At 56.6% G+C, this 25,391-nt stretch overlaps 1 protein-coding gene across 5 annotated transcripts in view; it reads left to right on the forward strand.

Moving 5' to 3' along the window:
* Nucleotides 1-17,112, forward strand: part of ST3GAL1 (ST3 beta-galactoside alpha-2,3-sialyltransferase 1) — a 94,264-nt gene extending 77,152 nt beyond the window's left edge. For 4 of the 5 annotated variants that reach the window (XM_045812244.2, XM_087864599.1, XM_045812245.2 and 1 more), the window contains 5 exons: nt 6,479-6,675; nt 7,617-7,796; nt 9,274-9,319; nt 10,728-10,847; nt 12,743-17,112. In XM_045812244.2, the coding sequence (XP_045668200.2) occupies nt 6,479-6,675; nt 7,617-7,796; nt 9,274-9,319; nt 10,728-10,847; nt 12,743-12,916 (717 nt within the window). In that variant the 3' untranslated portion in view covers nt 12,917-17,112. Of the gene's footprint in view, nt 1-6,478; nt 6,676-7,616; nt 7,797-9,273; nt 9,320-10,727; nt 10,848-11,235; nt 11,336-12,742 lie in introns of all 5 variants that reach the window. The other variant, XR_006782366.2, reaches the window with a different exon arrangement.
* Nucleotides 17,113-25,391: the final 8,279 nt, after the last annotated feature.

Consider the following 25,391-nt stretch of genomic DNA (forward strand, 5'->3'; position numbering starts at 1 on the left):
GTGTTGAGCACCTCAGTGTGCAGGTCCTGGGGTGGGTCCTGGGGAGGTGACAGACAGAGAACAGAACCGGCAGGGTCTTCACTCGCTCAAAGATTCCAGTGTCTGCTAAAGGAGGTAGCGGACCACTCTTGGCAAGGATTAGGGCAGGGCTTCAACCTCGCACTTGTGACTCTTGGGCTGGATGCATCTTTGTTTCTGGGCCTGTCCTGCACATCGTAATATGTTAAGCATTCCTGGCCTCTACCCACGGGATGCCGGCGTCACCCACCCCCCAGCTGTGAGAACCAGAGTGTTTCCAGATATTGCCAGCTGACCCTGGCAGGGGACAGGGGAGTGCAGAATTGCCCCCATAACCACGGGGGGAGGGAAGGGAAAACTCTGAAAAGTGACTTGCTCTAAACAGCATGTCCCATCCAGCCCTCAGTATCTGGAAGTACTGATGAGAAATTTCTAGAGTGGGTAGCCAGGCTGACTTCATCTACTTCTTTCCCGAAGCTCCTTGGGGAGGGCACTTTCTAAAACTCTCAGGCTGGCTTAGTCCAGGATGGATAAAAAGGTATAAGAAAAAAACAAAAACAAAAACTCGGTTTCTTGCTGTAACCTGTGTATCTTCTCAGAGCCCGCTCCGTGCCATCTAGACTTAGGAATTAGGACCTGGCATCGGTCCCTGGGTTCTGCTTCCGACTTTCTAGGTCTTACCAAGAGTGGTTTTGAGGAACTTTCTCGTCTGGCTGAGTCCTCAGATTGAGGCTCTAACAGCCACCTCACCAGCTTCTCTATACTGCAAACATTAGGTTTTAACACTTGTATTTCTTTTGCTGGCAGAATGGGTGAGTAATAACAAATTTGCTCTTTTCCCCCCAAGCGCTTATCAAGGCTGAACATTTTTACAAGTGGCTGATGGTATTTTATCAAGTTGTCTCCCACGTCTCGAGCCCAGCCCTGATCTGCAGCCCTTCTTCTCTGGAGCTCGGCCCCTGGTGGCCACTTGGAAGCCATGGGTGGTGGGGGTAGAGAGCCCTCCGGAATAGAAATCAATAGAAAGGCGCAGGGCCATAGAGTTTCTGGGTTAACAGAGAGGCCACATGGCTTGAGTAACGAATCAGGACACCACATCGGACAAGATCTCCTGTTCACCAGATGGAGGCAAAGAATATTTGAAATCAGAGCCACCCTGGGAATTCTAAGACTCATCATAGCTCTGCAGGCAGGCTCCCCAGGCTGCCAGGACAATCTCGTGGACAGATCCCGACCCAGGACCCCAACCACAGAGCCTCTGCCTTTTAAACGTTCAGAGCCTGGTGGGGACCCAATGGGATCCCCACTGCAGGGTGTTCAACTGGCAGAGAGCCAGCGGCAGGTGGCTGGTGCCAGGGGACCCAGGAGGCAGGTCCAAACTCTCCCTAGACTCACTCTGTCCCAGACCCCTCGGAGGCTGGGGTAGAGCAGGCGACTAGAGTCCCTGTTCTCCCATTTAGCCTGTGTGAGGGAGCCTAGTGAAGACTGAGATGACTCGGCCATCGGTGAGGAGCCTGGCCTGGGACTCAGCTGCCTGTCCTAGCACCCCTGCCTTCCCTTCCCCTTGCCCATGGCTGCTTCTCTGCTCCATGGAAGGGAGGCCAGGAGTGGGCGGATCAGAGAAGGAGCTGGGGGAAGCTGGGGGCTAAGGGACTGAGGTGCTGTGGGAATGGCAAAGCACCTGGTGACCGCAGGATTAGGGTGCTGCTGCTGTTGTCCCCTTGGGCCACAGGCCCCACCCATACCCTTCTGATCCTGGCCAGAAGCCTGTGGCAGAGCCAGGCCCACAGACCCTTCATCCTGAGGAAGGAGGGATGTTTTGGGGGGAAATGGGTGGATGCAATAGCAGGGTGACAGGCTGGCCGACTGAGCCAGGAGGCGTCTGAGGGCAGAACAGTGGGGTCCCGAGCTCCCACCCCACCTCTAAGCTTCAAGGTCACCATCAATGGGCATCGCAGTCCCAGCAGGTGAAGGACACGGGGCAGGTGTAAGCTCTGGCAGCAGCAGGAAGACAGGAGCAATCACATGGGGCCACCCCCTCTCCCCCCGCCCTCAGTCAGCCTGCCAGCCCTGTGGCCCTCTCCTCCCGGCTTTGTCCCAGTCACCAGGACAAGGGTCCCCTCTGCCCTGGCTACATTTCTGCACACCGTTGGACCCGCCTGCTCCATTTGCCCCTGGCTTCTGCCCCAACCACAGGAGACATCTTCCTGCCCCAAGCATCGTGCTCAGGGCACAAAAGACAATAATACCCCCCCGTCTGACGCCAAGTGCCACTCTGGCCGGGCCCCAGGCAAAGCTTTCCAGGCACTGCCGTCCCGCCCCCGGCCTTCACCACACCCTGTGAGGACACCTTACCTCCATTTTTCACTTGTCAGGCTCCCCTCCCTGGTGAGGGGCATAGTCGGATCACATTCTAGTTTGAGGACAAGCTCTGGAGTCAGGCCGGGGTATTCAGGATGTCTTGGGGTCTCTGGGCAATCCACTTCCCCTTGCCGAACCTCAGTTTGCTCAGCTGTAAAATGGGTACCACATGCCACCTTGCTCAAAGGACAGTTATGGGGAATCAGTGAGGAAATGCCTGTGAAGTTCTTCGTGCGGGCCTGGCATAGAAGAACCACGGAGCGCAGGCTCCCGCCGATGACGAGCACGGCTGGCACGCGCGCCTGCCCTAACTTGCCTGCCCCACGCGGCATCCCGCACACGATGGGGGTTCCGCAGCCGTGGGTCCGGTGGGTGTGTGAATGCGTGTCAGCCCTGGCAGAGGTCATTTGCTCACTCAGCACATGGAGCAAGTGTTGTCTGTCAGTCCGTGCTTGCTGCTCGGATGCTCAGGGGGCTGGACGGGCAAGCCCACGGCAGCTGCGGATTACGCTACGCCCGTGGCCAGGGACCTGCGTGCCAAGCACATGCATAAGGCAAAGACCAGTATTTTGGGGGGATTGTGGGAGGTGCCGCATGGTGAGCTGAACCTGGAGGAGGAGCAAGGTTCACTGGGCAGGGCAGAAAGGAAGGGTGGGAGGGGTGGGTACCTCTTTCCAACATGGGGTTGAGATGGGGGGTACAGAAGACCAGACGTCATGCCTCCAGGCTGGACAGTCTGTGGCTCAGTTCGCACCCCCAAGCTCCCCATGCCATCAGGCAGAAGTGCAGGAGGAGTGAGTGAGGCTCTCCCCATCTGTGCCCTGAGTGTGAGTGTGCCTCCCTGGCCCCTGCCTGCTGAAGTGGATGCCACCTTGGAGACCGTGTCCCCCGCCCTCCCTTGCTGCAAACAGTGCCCACCCCACGCCCCTGCATCCCTGATTCCAGCCTCTGCTTCCTGGCCCTGCCCGAGGTCACAGGGCCGCCTCAAGGAGCCCTGACCCCCAGTGGGCAGGCACCTGTGGAGCGCTGACCAAGAAGGATACTTGGAAGCTGCCCCGGAAGAGTGAGAGGCGGAGGATGTCTTTGAACTTCTCAGCGTTCCCTCCCACGTGCAAGTTAGCAGCCTGGTGGTCCTTTTGCTGTCACTTACAAGAGTCAGGGAAATCAGAGTATCCCTTCCCCAGGAAGACAGGCACAGGGACACAGATCAGCCCTGAGGGCCCTGCCCCGTCTGACCCAGCAGGCAGGTGCAGGAGTTAGGATTCTAAGCTGCAGAAACACAGCTCTGCTTTCCCACGCAAGCTCTTGCTGGCTCTGCAGCGGATGTGGGGATGCGCGCGCCCGATGGCTTCGCCCTTCTGCTCTCTGGGCCTCGGTCTCCACTCCTGCCAGCGAATCACTACAACAGGTTGGAAATCGCCGAGGTAGAACCGCATGCCGCCTGGGTGTGGCCGGCCGCGAGATTCTAGGTGATGCCGGGGCTGGGCCGTCAGGAACCTCCCGTCCCAGTGCGAGGACCGGAGTCGACGGTAATTCTCCTGCTCTGTTTGCAGTTGCAGGAACATTAATCTGCCCCGATCTTCGGTTATGCACTTCTCTAATACTCGCCCGTCTTCCTTCCAGCAAAGCGTGGGCAGCGTGCCCGGGCGGCAACAGTATGAGTGGGAATCAAATAGCGTTGTTTTGTTTTCATTGTTTGGTGCAATTCCTTTTTTAACTTCTGCCAAGGAATCCTTGCTTTCCACTTGAGGTGGGGATGTGAGATTTCCTTTTAAAATGAACTTACTTTTTTTTTTTATTCCTGAAACGAGCCATTAAAGGTGAGTCAGTCAGTCGTAGCTGGGTTAAGACACTGCTGTGCTGTGCTCCCAAGTCGCGTCTCCTGGGGCCTCAAGACTTCAGACCACGGGGATATCCTGGAGGTTCCTGCAGGAGCTTGTGGCCGAGGCCCTCTACCCGCACCAGCAGCAGCAGGGCCTGGGAGCCTGTAGGAAGGGCGGGATCTGGGGTTCAGCCTGGCCGTAGTGCAGTAGTCAGGCTCTTTGAGTTAGCAAGTTCCTGGGTGCCCGCCCATCCGGGAGCTTGGAGCTGCCCCAGCACATCTCATCTCACGCAGGTGTTTAATCTGGGGATTGTTCTGTTTTATCGTGTTGAAATGTACATAACATATAATTTACCATCGTAACCATTTATAAGTGTACAATTCAGTGGCATGAAGGAGAGTCACTCTGTCGTATAACCAACACCACGCTCTAGAGCCAGTGTTTTTTCCTTGTGCCCCCAAACCCTGCCCCTGTTCAGCGTGAACTCCCTTTACCCCCGCCTCGGGCCCTGGCAGCTAGCTGCCTTTCTAGCTTCTGTCTCGATGAATTTGACTCCCCTAGGGGACCTCGTATAGTGGAATCCTGCAATATTTGTCCTCCTGGTCGAGCTTAGGTCACTCAGCGTGCTTCCAAGGCCCATCCCTTCTTCTTTTTGTTTTTTTTTTTAAAGATATTATTTATTTATCTGAGAGAGACAGAAATCATGAGTGGAGGGGGCAGAGGCAGAGGGAGAAGCAGACTCCCCTCAGCAGGGAGCCCCATGCAGGACTCGATCCCGGGACCCTGACCTCACGACCTGAGCTGAAGGCAGGCGCTTAATGAACTGAGCCACCCAGGCGCCCCTAGGGTTATCTTGCTAGCACCCTTTGGTGCCGCCCAGGTGCCCCCGAATTCCTTCCTTTTTCACGACTGCACGATACTCCACCCTGTTTCATCCACTCACCTGCCAGTGGGCCCTTGGGTCGCTTGCACCTTTCGGCTACGTGCTGCCGTGAACATGGGTGTGCAAAACTCTGCGTGACCCTGTTCCAGTCCTTCTGAGTGTATACCTGGGAATGGAAGCGCGCGCTTCCGTGGTCGTTCGGTGTGTGTTCGCCACGGTGTCCACACCATCTTCCGTGCCCACCAGCAATGCACTAGGGTGCCACTTTCTCCATAACCTCTCCGACACTTGTTATCTCTCTCTCTCCCCTTTTTATTTAGTATAACCCTCCCAGGGGGTGTGGTGAGTGGTCCGGATCTTGTTGCCCACGGCTCTCCCATGGTGTCGGAGGAGATGCTGAAGGTCTTAACTAAAGGAGCCATGCTGCTGGTGGGCCTCTCCTTTGGAGATCTGATTCCTTCTGTCTCAGGGCAGGGTGCGGGGGGTGCTGCCTGGCCCTGGATCTCCCCATACACCCCATCACCAGTCTCCTGGACCATGGCCACAGCAAGCTCCAACCTCTTCTTTCTTTCCCAGCCACTTCCCTGGGCCTGGGGCTGGGAGAAGCTGGTGAGACTCAACCCACAGCCACCTCTCCCCCCACAATCCAGCCGCTGCAGCCCCAGGGACTGGGCTTTCTGAAGGTCAAGGTTCCAAGGGTCTGAGACACAGGGACAGAATTGTGGGAGAGACTTTATGCTGGGTTTCTGAAAGCCTGGTTTGGATGGGGGACACGTGGTTCAATCAGTCTGGGACCCATGGCGTCCTTCTCGTCTACGGTTCAAAGGTGGTGTGGTGTGCACTACAGCTGGTGACAGGTCTCAGAGGTGACACTGCTTAGGAATTGTCTCCAGGTTTTACCGTGAGTGAGGACGTCGGAAGTCTGGAGCTCGGTCTTAGAGGATGAAAACAGTTTGCCAGGCAGACATTGGAAGCTTTGATGCGTCCGGCAAAGGGCTGGTTTTTTTGATCTTGCTGGAGCCCAGGGGTCCCCAGGGAGCGGGCAGGAGGATGAAGGGAGCAGGGGCCAGGGACGAGGCCTTGGAGGGTCACCTTACTCTTCTCCTGTCACCCGGTGTCACTTCCTAAGTGCACGTAGTAGGTGCTCAAAAAGCATTTGCAGAACGAGGGAGTGATCTCTTTCCCATCCCCTTGAGCAGCCCCTGGGCTTCCCGGAGGAGGTGGCTGTCTGAGCCTCCTCAGTCTCCAGGTGCCCAGCAGAAAGGAAGGTACCAGGGAGGGGCCCCATGAGCACACGTGGGGAGCTCGGGGCCCAGCACGGGGACGGCTAAGTGGCCCCGGCCACTGGCAGCGCAGCCGGGCTGACCTTTCTCCTTCTGTCCTCGGCCCACAGAGGCTCCAGCGGGAGAAGCAACCCAATAACTTGAACGATACCATCAGGGAGCTGTTCCAGGTGGTGCCCGGGAACGTGGACCCCCTGCTGGAGAAGAGGTCGGTGGGCTGCCGGCGCTGTGCCGTGGTGGGGAACTCCGGTAACCTGAGGGAGTCCTGGTACGGGCCACAGATCGACAGCCACGACTTCGTGCTGAGGTGAGCGCCCGGCCCCTTGGATTCCGAGAGGCGCCTCAGCTCGGGGCCAGGAGGACAAGACCGTAGTGCTAGCATGACCAGACTTCCCCCATGGGCCCCCGGTCCCCTGCTCCCTGCCGTGGGCCTCAGTGTCCCCAACTGTGCGTTGTAGGAAGGAGGTGGACCAGCGGTGCCTCTCTGGACCCAGATGGGAAATCCTATGTGGGAGGAAGCCAGCAGGCCAGGAGCTTGGCACAGAGAGACCTGGAGAGAGGGCAAGATTTCTTTGAAGACTGGTTTCATCTTTAAAAGTCGGCCCCATTTTGCAATCTAGGCCATAATAAAACTATATGCTTTTAACGTAAATACATTTCCCTGTCACCAGATAAAACAGATCCTCTGGGAAGATGTGTGTCCTGGGTTTCTTATAATCTCCACCCCACTATTCACTTGGCAGTGGGGGTGCTGTTCCCCAGGCGCCTTCTAGAATAGTCTCCTGTTTCTGTGATGTCTGTGTTTATGTCCTCAGACCATTTGCCCGGCTTCTCGGAGCCTCAGTGTCCCTGGCGTGCTGCAGGAATGTCGGTGGTGAGGGGGAAGGCATCAGGTTCTGGTTCAGACAGACTTGAGTTCAAGGCTGCCACCTGCTAGCTCTGCGTCCTGGGACAAGTTCTTTGCCTTCAGATTTCTTCCATCATGAAATAGGACCACAGAATCCCTCCTGGGCACAGTTGTCATTAAGGGGCATTGCGGTGCATTACTCGGCCAGGACGGTGCCTTGTACACAGTAGGTCAGCAATAGTGGCAGTGGTCAGGCTCACTCGAGATCGAAAAACAGACAGAAAGTAGCAAAAGCTTTTGAGCTCTGCCTTAATCGTCTCCATTTCACAGCTGAGGGAGCTGGGGCCCAGAAGCAGCAGCCATGTGATGCGATGCGTGTCCCTCTGTCCCCTCTCCCCCAGGATGAACAAGGCCCCCACGGCGGGCTTTGAGATGGACGTTGGGAGCAAGACCACGCACCATCTGGTGTACCCCGAGAGCTTCAGGGAGCTGGCGGAGAATGTCAGCATGGTCCTGGTTCCCTTCAAGACCACCGACCTGGAGTGGGTGGTCAGTGCCACCACCACGGGCACCATCTCTCAGTGAGTCCCCGGCAGGAGTGAGGGGATGGGGAGGGAGTTTGGGATGGAGAGGCCATTGCCCCACCCCCTCACTGATCCTCCGTGCCCCCTAGCATGCTATTCCTGCACCAGAATGCTTCCTCCGCCAGACTTCCTTCTGGAATGCACCAGCTCCACAGGCCCCAGGTCCCCACCTAGCCTGTAGCTCCTGGTCCCTTCCCTCCCTGTGCTGCTAACACCCCGTGAGCTTCGACCTTCCCCCTTCTCATGACCCCGGGACAGGCCTCCAAGGCTTACTGGAAATGCCTTGGGAGGAGGGGCCCACTGGAAAGGACTCCACACGTGACAATTCTGTTCTGACCCCTTCCTTATCTCTGCTGTGCACCCCGAGGATGACAGGCCCCCAACTCTTCTGAGGCTATAAAAATAGCCTTGGGTAGCACTGGGGGCAGGCAGGGAGGCAGCATGCCGGCACGTCAGCTGTGGCCTGAGTCCCCGTGAGCTGCCTCTAGAGTGGGGGGCTCGCAGGCACCACCCTGGGCACTGGGCGCTGCTTGTCTCGTCGAATTCCCACGCTGCTCCTTCCCCTCGCCTCCCTCCTCCCGGGCAGGACGAAGAGGCCTGCCCCAGTACGCTGCCCTAGCCTAGGAGCCAGGCTGGCCTCTGGGTCTGAGTCCTAGTCCCGTACTCTTCCTGAAAAGAGTGGCTTCGCCGTCCAGATGGCCGGAAGCCTCCTGGTGTGAGGCCCGGCCAGCAAGCCTGATGGATTGGGGTACAGGAAGCCGGGGACCACCCTCTCAGGAGGGCAGTGAGGGAGGAGCGGGCAGGGGAGGAGCGGGCCAGGACTGCCCTCAGAGGCCCTCTTCTCCCACCCCATCCCCTAGAATCAGGAGTGTGAATTGCCCCCATTAGATCCAATGTAAGGCCAGGTGGCCGGGCATTTGCACCTTCATCTCGGGGGCACACATAACCTTGCAGGTGGAAAGCGGGCCTTTGCGGGGCTCATCATGCAGTGCCGAGCAGTGAGCTGTGCTCCTTCAGGCTTGCTTTGGAGCAAGTCCCCGGGTGTTAACCTTTGCCAGGGAAAGCAGCAATTAAGAACTATGAGAAACAAACTGAGGGCTACAGAGGGGAGGGGGGTGGGGGAATGGGATAGACCGGTGATGGGTAGTAAGGAGGGCACATATTGCATGGTGCACTGGGTGTTATACACAACTAATGAATCATCGAGCCTTACATCGAAAACCGGGGATGTACTGTATGGTGACTAACATAATATAATAAAAAATCATTATTAATAAAAAAAAAAAAAAAAAGAAAGAAATATTCCTGAATTAGCCAACAGCGCCCTCTGGTGTCCGTAGTGGGCTGCAGGAGGATGGGGCTGTGGCAGGGAGGTGGGGTCCCTACCTCTCTCTCCAGGGTCCATTCCAAGAGCAGCATGCAGGCAGCCCAGCCCCCTCGCCACATTAACCGCCTGCTTTTTCTCCTCCTGCAGCACCTACGTTCCTGTCCCCGCAAAGATCAAAGTGAAAAAGAATAAGGTAAGTCGAGGCTTAGACCCCCTGTCCTCCGAGCTCAGGCTCAGCTTGATGAGAGAGCCCCATCTCCCCTCTGCCAGCATGTGGCTGCAGAGAGCCCTCGGGCCCCTGGGCTGGCGGAGGCCAGAGCCCCTACCTGGCTTCCCGGCTCGACAGACAGACCCTGGAAAAGTTTCTCCAAATGGGAACCCCAGCCCAGCAGCATCACTGGGATATGGTCCTAGATGCAGATACTCAAGCCTACCCCAGACCGAAGGCATCAGAAACTCTGGAGGGAGGGGACGGCCCAGCAAGCTGGGCTTTTACCGACCCCCCAGGGATGCCGATGCTGGCTGCAGTTTGAGACCCGGTGCTGTACGGTGTGAGCTTCTCAAAGCCAGACCTCACCTCCTGCCTCCCTGTCTCCGTCTTCCCCAGTGGTACCCCGGAATGGGGTTGGCCAAGCCCTGGGCAAAGGGCAGAAGGGATAAAAGAAGTGAAGTGTCTACCACATTGGTCCTTTGCACACACTGTGGTTTTTCGATGTTGAGATCAGGGTCAGAGAGGCCAAGTCACTTGCCTGGGGACACACAGCTCATTCACAGTGTGGCTGGAGTGGGAGCACTGCCTGGGCCGCCAGCACCTGCCCTTTGCACTGGGGTGTACCGCCCGGTGGAGAAGCCATGTGGGAATCCCTGGAGGGCTGAGTGGGTGGAGCAGAGAGCCTCCCAGACACCGGTAGCTTGAAGCCAGGCTGAGAGATGAACAGTTCAGCAGAGACCTGCATGGTCCTGTGCTTCGGTTTATCCCTGGGGGCTGGCTTTAGGCTTCCTGGACATACACGCATACCCTCTAACACCTGAGAAGTCCCCTTCGCTGTCCTCATGGCAGCGGTGAGCGTGGAGTCAAGGGCAGGTCTGATACCAGATACCTCCCGGCTTGGCCAGCCTGGCTGTGTGACACTCAGCACCTCTGAGCTCAGTGTCCTCATCTGTAACATGAGGAGGGGGGAGGCTAGCTCATAGGGTCATGTGATGGCCCGTCGCTGGCAGAACGGGTGTCCCTGTGCATGCATTTCCTGCAGTGTGACAGGGGTGGCCCTGTTCCTACCTCATGCTGTTCCCTGGAACCTCCCTGGCCCAATTGGAATGTTACCCGGATGTCTCTGTCTCAGCGAGCCTTCTCCCCTCTGGTGCTTTACTGTTTCTCTGCTCAATTTCTCTCCATGTTTCCGTAATTGTTGTGGTTTAGTATCCTCTGGCCCGCGGTTAGGCTCCTACCCGTCCTTCCCACTAAATGTCAGGCCCATGAGCGCAGGGGCGCCGGTCCTGTGCACTGCTCCGTCCCCCAAGGCCACGACAGCGGGGGGCACCTCGCAGGTGCTCGGGGTCCTTTGCAGCGGCTCACGGAGGGCTGCGTCCTCCTCCCGCAGATCCTGATCTACCACCCGGCCTTCATCAAGTACGTCTTCGACAGCTGGCTGCAGGGCCACGGGCGGTACCCGTCCACGGGCATCCTCTCCGTCATCTTCTCACTGCACATCTGTGATGAGGTATGCCACCCTCGTCCCCATGCCCGCCGGGCCTCCCGGGCCACGAGGCCTCCTCCTGCCACGTTTCCGAGAGCGTCAGTGAGAGCGTCTGCCATCGGGCTGACCTCCATCCTTGCCCCAGGGCCCCGGCAGAGCTCTTGTTCTGGAAGCTCTGATTCCTGACCTCTACCCTGGAGCTCTCCATGACTCTCCAGCACAGCTCGCAGAGTGGGCAGCAGGGAGTAGCGGTGTTCCCTGAGCACGTTCTCAGGAGCAAGAGTCCCGGCTCCCTCCATGCGGGCCCCCGAGGCAGAGTCAGAACCAGCGGGTAGAACTCAGACATGGGCACAAAATCAAGGAGCAGATCGTAATGGGGGCAGCTGTGCTTTCAATTTTGGTCTCTCATTAGGATCGTCCACGGAGCTAAATCCCAGCACCCAGCCCACACCCAGGCCCACGTTCACCGGAAAGTGGGAACCAGGCACCCAGGGGTCCCACTGCTCCCCGAGGTGGAGAACCAGTGATCTTGCTAAGCGTGCTTCGTGTTTTCCTTCCATGGACCTGCCTGACCGTCCGCAAGGCTGTGCCCGCATCTCCATCGATGACACGGGGATCTTGCTGCAGCCCTGGGCGGAGGAGCGGTGGGGGGTGGGGTTGCGGCCACAGAACTCACCCCCTACTTCCTCTCAGGCCCCCATCAGGCAGGACCTCAGATATGCCTTCCGGTCAGGTCAGGGTCACACGTAGCCCTCCCTGCCCCTACCCCACCTGGCTCCAGGGTAAAATCCCAGGGAGGGGGAGAGGTTGTTTTGTCCCCATCCCGCACCCCCATCCTGCAGGGCCACTGAACCAGGGTGTCTCTCCCAGAAGCCGCATCTCCCTCTTCTCTCCAGCTAGCTCCCTCAGAAATGCTATTCCCTTCTCTTCCCTCCCACTGTGGGGGGCTGCGGCCTTGTTGGTGTTCAGGAGAAAGCTGTGCTCGCCACAGAGCTGTCTTCTGCCTGCCACCCCCCCTCCCCGTGGAACCCCACCCCCAAATCTGCCCTCCACGCTGCAGCCCACACAGCAGCTCCTCTCCTTGGGGGGCCCTCGAATATTCCTTCCCAGATATCTTCAGCTCATCTCCCGAGACCCGATTCAAATGGCACCTGCTCTCCCAGATGCCTTGAGTCCTCGGCCCCGCCTTCCTCTGTGCTGTGGGAGCCCTGAGGTTCGCCCCGGTCCCTCACTAGTCCTCACAGCCAGTCACAAGCTCCGTGGTCTGACACCTGCCTCCCGCATCCCTAACTTCCCCAGCACCCACCCAGGCGGCCCGATGAAGGTCTGCCTGAACTCTGATGTATTTACAGCTCAGCGCTCCGCACAGAGGAAGTGCTCAGTGAATGCTTGTCACGTGTAGGAAAGCCCCCCCCACCTGCACTGGCCAGTGAGGGCTCCTGGGCCACATGGAAATTAGCCTCAGGGAAGAAAAAGATCAGCATCCACCACCTGCCTCCTTGTGGTCATTCCCCTTGGCCCCATTTTCCAGATGAGAAGTGAGGCTCAGAGCAGGGGTTTGGCAGTCCCAGGCTCTACCAGCAGGTGGCAGACTGGGAGTCCCTGCTCTCAACCCCACTCTCCTTCCCCAGGCCCTGGAGCCTTGGAGAGGTCGTCCTGCCTGCCCCAGCTCCCTCAGGGCCTCCCATTCTCCCGCTGTGCCTTCCGGTGTTAGACTTGACTTTCACAGAACTTGCTTTTGGTTCGTGAAGCCCCTGAGAGGTCCAGTAAGGAACTGGAAGGGGTCATAGGGAGCAGGGTTTATATGAATCTTCGGTCATGGTGTTTGCGGATTTGGGGGTTACCTGAAGACGCCCCTTTCTTAGAGGTTCTAGTTGTCACCCCGCCCTCTGGATCTGACCTGTGCTTTGCCCCTGCAGGTGGACTTGTATGGCTTCGGGGCAGACAGTAAGGGGAACTGGCATCACTACTGGGAGAACAACCCATCGGCGGGGGCTTTTCGCAAGACCGGGGTGCACGACGGAGACTTTGAGTCCAACGTGACGGCCACCTTGGCATCCATCAATAAAATCCGGATATTTAAGGGGAGATGACGCTGCCAAGGAGCCCCGGAGCCCGCCTCTCCGTGGCCAGCTCCCGCCTCGCACTGGAGCCATTCTGACCCGGGAGCTCTGAGGGCCGGCCTCGGGGCTGTGTTGAGGTGCCCCTCGCAGCCTCTTGCACCCCAGCATTTGGCAGCATCTACTCCACAGGGCCCCCGAGCCCTGCCGGCTCTGCAGAGCGAGTCCCAGAACTGGTCTTGAATGGGGAGACCCCCTCAGTGCTGTCCTGGAGCTGGGGGCAAGTGGGGACATGCGGGAGAGGTCCGGCCTCCAAGCGCTCAAGTCATTTTGGCTTCTGGGGAGGGGCAGCTACAGAAGATTCTGTGTTCCCAAGTGAAGGACAGTTTCCCAGGGAGGGCAGGCAGAAACTTTCTTCTGTCCGGGGGTCCGGGACTGACTCCCACACTCTGATTCTTTCTGGGATCTTTCTGAGTGAGGCTGACCTCAGGACAGAGCCCCATCGGACCACATGGACACTGGGGGCGAGATGGTGCCTTTCTTTGCACACTACTTGGCCCGTCCCTCACTTGGCATGACAACCCCCACTCTGCTGTCTTCCCAAAGCTCCTTTCTGGTGGCCAGGAGAGGCTCCCCAGCCCAAAGGTCTTCACAGACACTTGGCAAAGTGTTTTGGACTCCAGCGGATGTCTTCTTCCCAAGCTGATGTTTCCTTGAGAAAGCCATCTCGGTGGCGGTCATCACGGCTGAGAGCAGATCTGACTACTTCCATGTGCCTTTGCGTTTGGGGGAGAAATGTGTGCATTGGCTGAAATAAGGCAAAAGCCTTGACTGGGGAACAGTGGGCCCCCCCGGCATCATAGCCCTCGCTCTAGAGCTGGGGACATCTTTTCTAGTTTCCCGAGGCGGCGCCTGAGCGGGACAAAGCTAGGATGATACTCAGCGCTGTCCTGAGGCATCGGCCGGGGCCGTCACTCCGATGTTCACGGACTGTTGGATTTGGCGCCCGTGACCTTCCAAGGCCACACACGACCTCCACCAGCCAGCACTTTCTCCAGGAGCCCACGCTCTGGGCCAAGTCCCTACTGGCCACGTGCATGGTGTCCTGGGGGTTGTAGGGCCGTCCCAGGAGCATGACCTTCAGGGCGGGAGAAGACATACCTCATCCTCTCACTCCCAGGCTGTCCCGATTCGTCCTCATCAGCCTACCTGATTATTTATTGATTGATTTTTTTTTTTTTTTTTTTGGTAATTCAGCTGACATTGCGTGCACTTTGTGGCTCCGTGGCTGGTCCTGATGTTTTCATGAAGCTTGCTCTTGCTTCACCTGGCAGCCAGGGCATGGGGAGCTTAAATCAAGGTTTGTGGGACTCCTCAGACTTGGGGTGGGGGACTCTAGGGCTTGGGGGTTCGCTGCTGGACAGATCCTGGGGTTTCGGGTTGGTAGGTTGGTGAAGTGCTCCGTACCTCCTTCCCTTCAGCTCCACCTTCTTTCTCGGTCCTCATGGACTGGGTTCCGTCTCAGGCTAAGAATCTCCAAAAGGCAGCGGGCCTGGTGGGGAGTGGAGGCCCACGCGGGACGGTGATGGGTGGTTCCAGTTCCTGACATTGATGCGGAGAAATCACTTTTCCTGTCGAGAGCATTTCTTCACAGGCCACTGCGACTCTGTGGACACGTGACAGTGTCCTGGCAGAGTGGGAAGCAGGCCAGTCTCGGGAGCCAGGGGGCCTCTCTCCTGAGCTCCTGGCCGCACGCTGGCGAGCTCTGTTCTCCCGGCTTCAGTCTCTCCCTCTGCAAACAGGGAGGGAGGCGTTTGGGGAGCTCAGGGGCCACAGGTGGTCTCAGGCAGTTCACAGGTGTCCCCAGAAATAGCGTGCCACGTTAGTGTTTTTCCCCCAAGCCTGTGCATAGGAGCATTTTCCTGGGGAGAAGTTCTGTAGCTTTTCCTAGATTCTCAATGATTCAGAATCCAGACAGTGGCTTACAAAAAACAAGATCACCATAAGCCAACAAACAAAAGCCTGTTCCAGCTTTAAAATCCTCCAAAATGTAAGACTCTTTTGACCGATAAAGGCTCCTACGTCACTATGAGGTCATCGTTCTGATCATAAGTCCCCAAAGACTGTGGGTTGGCGAATTCATCCCTTGAGAAGAGTGCCCCCTGAGACAGGGAGCAGAGTGGACTTCTGAGCGCGTCCTCGAGTGCTGGGAGCTGAGTCCGTTCAGAGCTAAGAGGTCAGAGCACGCAGTCTGCGTCGGGGCTTGGTGGAGTCAGAGCAGGTCCCCAGAGCGAGCAGAGCGAGGAGGGCTCTGCGCCGTGTGCGGGCTGCCTGGCTCGGCTGCGGGGTCCTGGCCGTCCCTCCCTCCCTCCCACTAGGCCATCCAAGCTGTGGAGAGGCCTTCCCGCCTGCCTTCCCGTTTCACAGACGAGAAAAGCAAGGCCCAGAGAAGGAATGTGACTTGCAGAAGTGAACCAATTGTGACAGAGAGCACAAGTCACACATTCTGAGCAAAAATAGAACATCCTTGGCTCCGTGTTTAAGACATCCTGGGGTGGCCTTTCCCAGCTGGGTTCCATCCCACATCTCCGAGACCTGGTGGAAGCTTCTGGCAGCTCCGCCTCTCACCACTGGGCTCCTCAGGCTGCCTGTGGTGGCCCCGGCAAGCTCTGGTGTCTGCCTTTTCCCGCCACCCCTCCTGTGGGGGAGACAACCTTGCTCTTCCCACCGCCCCAGCAAACATCTCTTTGTGCTCATTGGCTTAGCCAAGGAGTCCTCACCAAAGAGCGCCGATCATGGTGGCTGGGACTGAGTGCACTGATGGGCTTACCTGGGGTAAGGGTGCCTGAGACTCAGACAAGAGCATTGTCCACAGAGCATTTGGCCTGTTGTGGACAGGATAACGAGAATCCCCCCCCCACACCCCCAGAGGAGGCTCTCGAGTGTCCGCCCCATCGCTGGGCTCCCAGCCCAGGCTTCTGCCTGCCCCTCAGGCACAGAGCTCCTTGGACCAGTCCTGGCCCCGGGCGGGGGGATCAGAGGTGTCCCCGCCTGCCATCAGTGCTGAGCCTGAAGCCAGAAAGACTGGAGCCAGGGAGGGAGAGAGATCTCAGCACCCTCCCGAACCCCATGGAGCCAGGAGACTGATTTTTCTGGAGCTGGAGTTACCTCGGCAAAATCAACACCTGGTTCCACATGCCCCCCACCCCCCGCCCCGCCCCGCCCCTGCGTCACCCACCTGGTACGGCAGAGAGCAGGACGGGTTTGTAGTGTCTGCCTTCCAGAACCATCGGGCAGAAAAGAAAGCGATGCTTTTAAGGGCCTGGGCTTAGTGGGAGAATTCAGATTCAAGAAAACAGGACTGAAAATGGGGAAGCCAGACAAGAAGGTGGGGAGGGCGATTCTTGCAAGTGCTGGGGGCCAGAGGACTGGGCCTCTGGGTCCTGGGTGGAGTGGAGTCACAGGGAATATTTAGAACTGTGATGTTTGCTCTAACAATTCTCTTCAAGGCAGCCTGAACACAAAGAAGAATGGAAAGCAGAAAAGAACTCACCATCCCTGGCCTGGGTATGACCAAAAACGCTTTCTGCAGGGGAGCGCAAGCCCAAAGATGGCAGGCCGCGGGCCACATGCCACTGGGGACGAGCCACTGCCCTTGCCCCTCCAGAGAGCTCAGGGTCATCATCGTGTCCATCAGGGACATCTGGTTGGAAGGAAACGTGCCCACAGGCCACTGGCTGGTCATCCTCCCCTGTGGTCTGGGCTGACGGGTTTTGAGAGAGAGTCCGCTTTCCTCTCAGCCCTGGTGTTGAACTTGACCCCACTGCTCGGCTTCTCGCAAAGGACAGGACTGCCATGGGTGCCCACCTGCCGACGGCCCTGAGCCGGACCCCGGCTTTAGCCTGCAACCGTGTCAGGAGGGCCCAGGAGGGCCCACCCCGGGGGAGGGACGCACCCTCACCTCACCCGATTCCCGTCAAAGCCAAAGTTTCCCGAGCACTTTTTGTTCTTTGCAATCATGTTTGGTTCGTTGTTGGTGTTTTAAATTTTGCTTTCTTGTCCCTCTTGCCTTGCTCCCGTGTTTGTGCAGTGGCTGAGCGCTCCTCTGGATGCATTTTGAATGAAGTTAGCAAGAGTCTGCCTTCCTCAGCCTCTGCTCGGTTTTATTTATTGTGGAAGATTTCCAATGATCCAATCAAAGCAAATTAAAACAAAGCTATTTTACCGTTTGGGGATGGGTGTCGTCTCTCTGCGAGGACCGTGCCTTCCTGCTGCCCCTCACGGCTTCTAGTTAGGGGTTAGTCCCAGGCCTAAGACAAGCCTCAGGGGCTCACGTGCTGGGGGGCTCCCGGGTTAGTGTCCCCCCCCCTCCCCGACCAAGTGCCCAGAGGGTCAGAGCGTGAGCCTCACAAATGCCACAGTGCTTCTCGCTGCTGTGTGACTGCAAGGAGTCCCCTAACCTCTCTGAATCTCGGCTGTCCCCTCTGCCAAATGGGACGTGCGGGTACCGGCTGTCAGAGGGGGTGTGAGATCAAGGATAAAAGCAACGTGGGCGCCTGGGGGGCTTAGTCGGTGAAACGTCTGCCTTTGGCTTAGGTCATGATCCTGGGGTCCTGGGATCGAGCCCTGTGTCGGGCTCCCTGCTCAGCGGAACGTCTGCTTCTCCCTCTCCCTTTACCCCCCCCCCCCAGGCTCATACTCACTCTATCTCAAATAAAATAATCTCTAAAAAAAAAAAAAAAAAAAAGAATAAAAGCAACTCAAGAGACCCGCCGGAGAAGATCTGTGCCAGCGGCTCCAAGCATTTGCTGAATGAAGCAGCCTTGGCCAGGACCCCACGTGGGCTGAGTTAGGGTTCATCTTTTCCCCGATAAATGGGTACACCTGTGGATGATCCACGTTTGCTGCAAAGTTGGCACAAATCCCTTGGGAATAGATCCAGAAATCCAGGATTGGGGTTCTGTGATGTAAAATGTGTATCTCCTGATCTGTGTGGTGGGTCACACTTTGCACGACGCCTCCCTAGACATGATCTTGAGTTCTCAAAGCAGCCCTGCGGGGCCGGCCAGGCTTCCGTGTGTGCAAACGGGCGCAGAATTAAAGCCAGCTCAGGGCAGAGGGGGAGTTCAAAGCATGCCTTCCCTCTGCAGATCTGGGGCTCCCTGTCACTCTGCTGCCTCCCAAGAGGACATCTAGCCAGGTTCATCGGGGAAGTTGGTCTGCGGTGACACTCTGAAGGCAGCCCGCAGAGCAGAGGGGTGCAGAGAGGAACACAGGTACCAGGAGTCAGGCCACCTACATTCCTCCTTATTAGCTGTGTGAGTTTAAGCAAGTTCCTTAACCTCTCTGTGCCTGAGCTCTTTGCGGATAGTCAGGGTGATGGGGTACCTCCCTTAGAGACATGCTTGAGGATTAAATGAGTTAACGCACACCACAGGCTAAGACAAGCTCCTGGTGCCCAGGAAGGCTCCAGTGGATGTTAGCTCTTATTAAATCCAACTCGTGCGTGGAGAAGGACATGCCAGCAAAACTGTGAGGCCCGCCGCGGCACCCAGGCTGATTTCTTTTGCCCCCTCCCCTTCTTTCTTGCATCTCTTCCCCAGTGCCTGCCCCCACTGCTGGGGGAACCTCGAGTCACTTCGGATTGCTTTCCAAGTGGTTTCCTCTACTCTTAGCATTCCCTTTCCTTTTTTCCCCATCGCTTCGTTATCCTCACCCTATCAGTACCCTGCTCTCAGATATTGTTCACACAGCCCCCCCATCCCCCCTCCATTAGAGACCCCGCTTTCCTAAGTTCCCTCTAGGGGGAGCGGGCATTACAGCTGCAATGTGTGAAAGTGGCCACTAGGTGGCGACACATGCAAGCAGACCCCACTGGGAATGCTCAGGCGGGTGGGCGGGGATCCACCCTGTCTCAGGCAGGAAGGAGCCTGCGAAGGAAAAGGAATTAGCCAGGGCCCTCCGCAGAGAGACCCGAGGGCCCAAAGATATTTCTTTAGGACCCTCTGGCACCTGCCCAGATGCAGGGGCCAAAAGCTGGAGCCCCCCTTGCTGAGCACCACCCTCCACGCCTCCCACAAATGCAGGTCCTCCAGGATTTGGTTGTGGGAACCCTAGGAAGGTCGTCCCAGGTGCACCCTTCAGGCTGCTCCGAACACACACCTGAGTGTTCAGCAAAGAGCTAATGGAATCAAAAAGAAGTTCCTGGGAAGAAGTGTTCTAATTGCTTCTTGTTTTAAAACATGAGGGTTTTTTAATATGTGCACGGATTGAGAGTGATGAACCCCACGGGCTCTTCTCCAGATTCGACGATCGTGAATGTTTTCCACATGTGCTACTTCTTTTTTTTTTCCTTTTCCTTCCTTTATGATCATTATTGTTCATCACCCGCAGTATTTAGAGGTCTGCCTCAAAAGTCACTTTGCCCCTGTGTCCGTGACTGCATGCCTGTCCTGTGAGACCACAGTGTCACCCAGCAAGGGGGAGGGTGTCCCAGGACCTCCCCACTGTCCCCAGGCATGCCTTAGGCAGGTGATTTATTCACACCAGGATTCCCTACAGGTCATGTCGCAAAATGAAACGTTCTCTATATTCAGAGTCCCGTCTCCTCCTAAGCGGAGAGGTTGTGCGAGGTCCAGGACACCTGTGCTCTAGGGGTCTGGCAAGGGAATGCCCCCGACTGATTCAAGGGTCCCTCTGCACCTGCTGGGGAAGGACCTGCCTCTGTTTCTGCTTCTCCTTCGTTCATGGACTCAACACCTACCAAGTAGAGGCACCTGCGGGGCTCAGGGTCTGACACCCCCTACTTCACAATATCCATCTGTAGGATATGCTGATGTCTTTATGTGCCCCTGTCGCTCTGCTCCCTGGACCTGCCCATGCCCTGGAGCCCCGTAGAACAAGGTCAAGCCCTCTTGGTCATCTTCAGCTGAAATACTGGGTCCTCACAGGATGGGTGAATCCCAGGTAACCTGCTTCTCAGAAATGCTGGCCACACCTAACATTGTTTGAGCCCATGGAATGAGTCAGAGACCAGCTGTGTTTGACTCCAGCTCACTGCTATGGACTGAATCATGTCCCCTAGCTTCATATGTTGAAGCCCTAACCCTAATTCATGTGTTGATGCTACTTGGAGGGGAGCCTTTGAGGGGTGGTCAGGTCTAGAGCAGGTCGTGAAGGTAGGGCCCCAGGATGAGCTTAGTGCCCTTGTAAGAAGAGACAACAGAAACTGCCCCCATCCACCACCACCCCCTCCTCCAGCGCCCTGTAAACACGGCGACAAGGCAGGTCAGGAAGCTGCCGCCCTATTGGCTCCGGGAAGCGCAGTGCTCCCCAGCGTCTCCCGTCTCTGGGTCTCCAAGGGGCCCACTCCAGGCTGACCTGCCTGTTGCAGACGGGAGGCCACATCCAGGGAGAGACAAGTCAGTTCAACTGAATGAGATAAGCAAGGGCAAATTGGGTCTTTTGCTGCAATTCTAAGCCGCGTCCTCCAATTCAGCCTGACCCGAAGTACAGGTAGCAAGAGGCTCCTGATTCAGTCTCTTTGTTAATTCAGAGCTCATCGCAGAAAGGCGGGATTGTGGCCCTGAGACCCCCACCAGCTGGACACAGAGACTGGGACCTTGCCAGGTGATAGACCGTGGAGGCTGTGGGTCTGGATGGGAAACTGCTGGAGGGGAATAGGGACAGTCTCAGGGGGAGGAACAGGACAAGGAGGCTCAGAGGAGAGAGCAGAGAGGCCACAGGGCCACGGGGCTATGTGGTGCCCCACGGCCAAGGCCTAGATGACTTTGGGGAGAAATGAGGCATGAGGTGTCTGAGTGGCCTTCAGGATGGAACAGTTGCAGGTGATGGCGAGCCAGAAGGTGAAGGGAGGAAGTGGGGGGAGAGTAGATGTCCGGGCCCAGAAGGGCAGGTTCTATGCATGAGCTCCACAGGGACATGAAAGTCACTGGGATAAACGCACAAACTGGATAGAAACACCCTTGACAAATTTGCCAAGACCGCCAGGAATGAGGGAACGTAGGCAGCAAGATGGTGGCTCCCAGGGCACAGACAAAGGGACATCGGTGTAACCAGATGGCAGGTGCAACAAGAGAAAGGTTTGGGGAGAACGGTGGAGGAGTAAAGTCCACAAACATCAGTGTGGGCCCCTAGGGACGTGGTCCTCACCCCGGCTGCTGCTGCTGGGAGCAGGACAAAAGCAGCCAGAGGCTGGGATGGCAGGTGGGGCCTCAGGACCCCCAGGCATGCCTCACAGGTCCGGGCAGCGAGCCTGCCTCTTGGCAGGGCCGGGGAGCTCCCTGCGTGTGCCTGGTACACTTCCTGGAGCACAGAAGACCGGAGCCAAGGGCTGTGATGGCTATCAACTGAGAGCATCTTTACTCAAGCCTTCCAGGAGTGCTTACCGATTGTATGAACTGTTGCTGCGAAAGCTGGGTGCCCTGAGGGTGTCTGCGGAGCCGGAGGCGTCGGGCTTCACCTTCTTGGGGCCGCTCCTGACTTCTGAGAATTCCTCCCCCTCCACGTTGTATAACCTTTAGGCTGGCTTTCCCGAACCTTTCTCCAAAACAGGGAGCTCTGGTGGGTGTAATCTGTAGATTGCTGGAAGCTTTCTTCCCCGTCGAGGCCCCCATGAAGAGGGCTTGGTTGCATCACGGCCCCCACGCACCCCGAGAGTCCAAGAGCTGGATCCCGACATGGGGCTTGTCTGTGAAGCGGGTGGGATTGATCCCTAGTCTGTCTGCCTGATGGGATAGTGGGGACAACGAATATACCTATGTTTAGATACATTTCATTTGATAAATACTCACCAAGGACCCCGGGCGGCTGGGGCTGGGCAAGACAAGGTCTCTGCCCTTAGAAGACCACACACAGTCCAAGGGGGACAGGCATGTCACCGGACAGTGGCAGCACCAGGAACAGTGGGAGATTGTTAAAAATGACCATGGTTTCCTTTCGCACGTGGGCCAAGTGCTTTGCCTGCATTAATCTCATTTAATCCTGCAACGATCCTGCCAAGACGCACAGTCCCCAACTAGAGGAGAATTTAATGAGGAAGCTGAACCTCTAGGAGGTGGAGTGACGTGCCATCGAGGGAGGGTGTACCTAGGACTTTAAAAAGCAAGGTACTGAGTTCCTGAGTCCTGGCTGAGAGTGAGAAACCTCCGTTTCCCACAAGAGCATGGGGCCAGGGGACGGTCAGCTTTGCTGCAGACTGAAGAGCTTTGGAGATGAGCCCCCGTGAGCTGGTTCCAGGTGGTAGAACAGGTCCTGCCCTCGGAAGCCCAAGCTGTCAAAAAGGTTCATATTCTGACCTCCACCAAGAGCGCGGACCAGGCTGCCTAGCGATGGTGGCCACCAGAGGGCGCAACGGACCCACCTGCCGCCCGAGCTCTTTCCCCGCAGGGTTTGGTTGAGCCCCAGAAAGCAGATGAAAACCACAGGAGAAAACACACACACCCATGTCTAAGGTCAGAACTTAAAAAAACACTTGGCATTAAGTATCCATTCCACCACCCTCCAGATAAGGAGACGGATATCTCTTCACTCAGCCAAGAGAACTGGGTCAGGAGGAAGAGCCTCGGCCCGGCTGGAAAAGGTCGAAACCCCCAAGCGAGCGTGGAGTGGCTGAACGTTTTCTGTACGCTCGCTGCACACGACGTTGCTGGCCTGCAGCGCCGTCGGACCTCCAGGATCTTGGAATTTTGCTGGCTTCCCGCTGTGGCCCTTCTCCGTGACTCATTAGCTTTGTGAGCTGGGGGAAAACCTGATTTCTGGGAACCAATGCTTCTTAACCTGTAAAATGGGCATGTGTGTGTATGAGTCCCACGTACAATGGGACCTGGAAATCCAGGACCGAGGGATGGCCATTGAGGTTAGCACACACTGAATCCACATAACAGAGTGGGCAGAGGAGATGGGCTACGTGCTTCCTTTGTGGCCTGGCCTGGCCAGGGGAGGGGCAGGCAGCGTCCGGGGGATTCCTGACCCTGGCCCCATGTGACAGACTGAGCAGGCCAGGGCATGCCAGCGGGAGCACCGAGGATGGGCGGGAGGGCTCTAGGGTCATCAGATGAGAAGAGGGCCAGACTCTGCACATACCAACTGGCCCCATGTGCATTACAGCTCGGTCTGACCCCTGCCTGGGGGTACAGATGTCCCAGGACAGCCTGGGGGTAGGGACGATACTTACTCATCCATCCACGTCTGTTGAGTATAGAGCACTGTGACAGCGGTGGAAGGACGTTCCTTTGCTTCCCTGATGTAAGCGTCTTGTTTTTCTGGTGGAGATGGTCAAACCAGCCATCAGAAGACAGTGGAACATGTGGCTACAGAAGCCCAGAGTTCCGCGGAGCACAGGGCCTGAGCTTATCTAGGGAGGTCAAGGGAGACTTCCCAGAGGAAGAGGCCACTCGGCTGAGATGTGAGGGGTATGGATAGTGACCCAAGGAAGGAAGGGGTGAGAGGGGGTACCGGGCAGAGGGAAAAGCATGTGCAAAGGCCCTGAGGTGAGAGAGGGCATGGCACAATCCCAAAGCAGAAGGTGCTCGTGACACTGAGGCAGGGAGGTAGGATCCTGTTCTCTTGGGAATCTGGGGGGCATCGGGCTTTATCCTGGGGAAAGTGCAGAGCACTGAAGGGTGCAGACCAGGGTGAGTAGGGAAATCTAAAGTGCCGTCACCAAAGGAACACTCGGTGTGGCGGTTGACATAAAATGTGTATTGTATAAGGTACTTCCCAAGCTTGCTCGCCTTGAGCAGCACCCAGCCAGGAACAGGCGAGCAAACTCGAGCTGACAAGTGAAATATCTGGCTCAGACACAACACCCAGTGAGTCAGACACAGACGGGGCGGGACTGGGGCCACGGGGCCCAGCCCAGTGTCCCTCTGAACTCCCCAGCTCTGCCCACAGGCCCACCACTGTCTCCCAGCCGGACAGGGAGCCCCTCGTGACGGGGACCACCCTGCATCCCCACAGTGCATGTGTGAGAAACTGAGTGGTTTGAATGAAAGGGCTCTGTGATGGTAAGGCCCGGGTTTCCACTACTGGGGCTCGCTCCTGGCTGAGACTCGGTCAGGGCTTCGCTGCACTCCCAGGCTCAGGGTCCTCCAAGTGGGTGGGAGGCAAGGATCACTTGAGGATGACCAGCTCCAGGATTCCACAAATGAAGAGTGTGCAGTGCTCCCTCTGCAAACCATCCAGGCATCCCGAAGGAGTTGAAAACTTCTGAAAGTTATGACTGGAATCTCTTGCTGGAGTGTAAAGTCATTTCTCTTTCTCTGTGGAGAGAGGTGGGGGAAGAGGGAGAGAAAGAGAGAGGGGGAGAGAGAGAGAGAGAGAGAGAAGAAGGAGAAGGAGGAAGAGAAGGAGGAGGAGGAAGAGAAGGAGGAAGAGGAGGAGGAAGAGGAGGAGGGGAAGTGGAGGGAGAAGAATTAGGAGGGGAGGGGAAGGAAGAGGAGGGAAAGGGGAAGGGGAGGAAGAATAAACATAAGGAGGAAAAAAGGGGGAGGCAAGGAGAAAGGCAGATGAGGCAATGTTAAACCTACCAATGCATAACATTTTTCCTTTAAAGTATTTCTTTTTTTTAACTAATACTAATGGAAGAAATTATTTCCAAATCATCTACCTGATCATTTCCAGAATATATAAAGAACTCCTACCACTCAACAACAAAAAGGTAAACAACCCGATTATCCATTTAAAAAGGATCAAAGGATTTGAACAGATATTTCTCCAAAGAAGTTATATGAACGGACAACACGCTCATGAAAGAACGCTCAACATTGCGTCATGACTTTGACGGGCTTTGACTTCACACCCACTCGGTGGCTGTGATCAAAAAGATATAAAATGACAAACGCGGCCGAAGATGTGGAGGAACTGGAATGCTTGCTCCCTTCAGGTGGAAACGGGAGTGCCATGCAGTAAACCTTGGTGGCGCCTCAGAAAATTCCACGGAATTGCCACATGGCCCAGGAATCCTACTCTTGGGTATATATCCAAAATAATCAAAAACAGGCGTTCAGACACATGGACGTGAATGTTCTTAGCCGCACTATTCACAAGGGCCGAAAGGTCCAAGCCACCTCGGTGTCTCTCGACGGAAGAGTGGATAGATGGTGTATCCATACGATGGAATATTCTTCAGCCATGAGAAGGAATGAGGTGCTGATACTTGTCGCAATCTGGGTGCACCTCATATTTAAACATCGTGTGAAGTAAACAAAGCCACAACAGGCCACAAATTATGGGATTCTATTTATGTGACACAGTCAGAATTTGTGAATCCATAGAGACAGAAAGCAGAGCAGTGGTGGCCAGGGCAGGCGGGCGCCGTGGGGGCCCTGGGAGTGACTGCTTCATGGGCACCGGGTTAGAATGTGGGTTGATACAAAGGTTCTGGAATGACAGAGAAGTGGTGGTTGTGGAACAGTAAAAGTACTGAATGCCACTGGGTAGTACATCTTAAAATGCTGATTATTTCTTAATGGATTTCACCTGAATT

The sequence above is a fragment of the Ursus americanus genome, chromosome 9 (genome assembly GCF_024610735.1).
Source record: "Ursus americanus isolate L20-20 chromosome 9, mUrsAme1.1.p, whole genome shotgun sequence".
Taxonomy (NCBI): Eukaryota; Metazoa; Chordata; class Mammalia; order Carnivora; family Ursidae; genus Ursus; species Ursus americanus.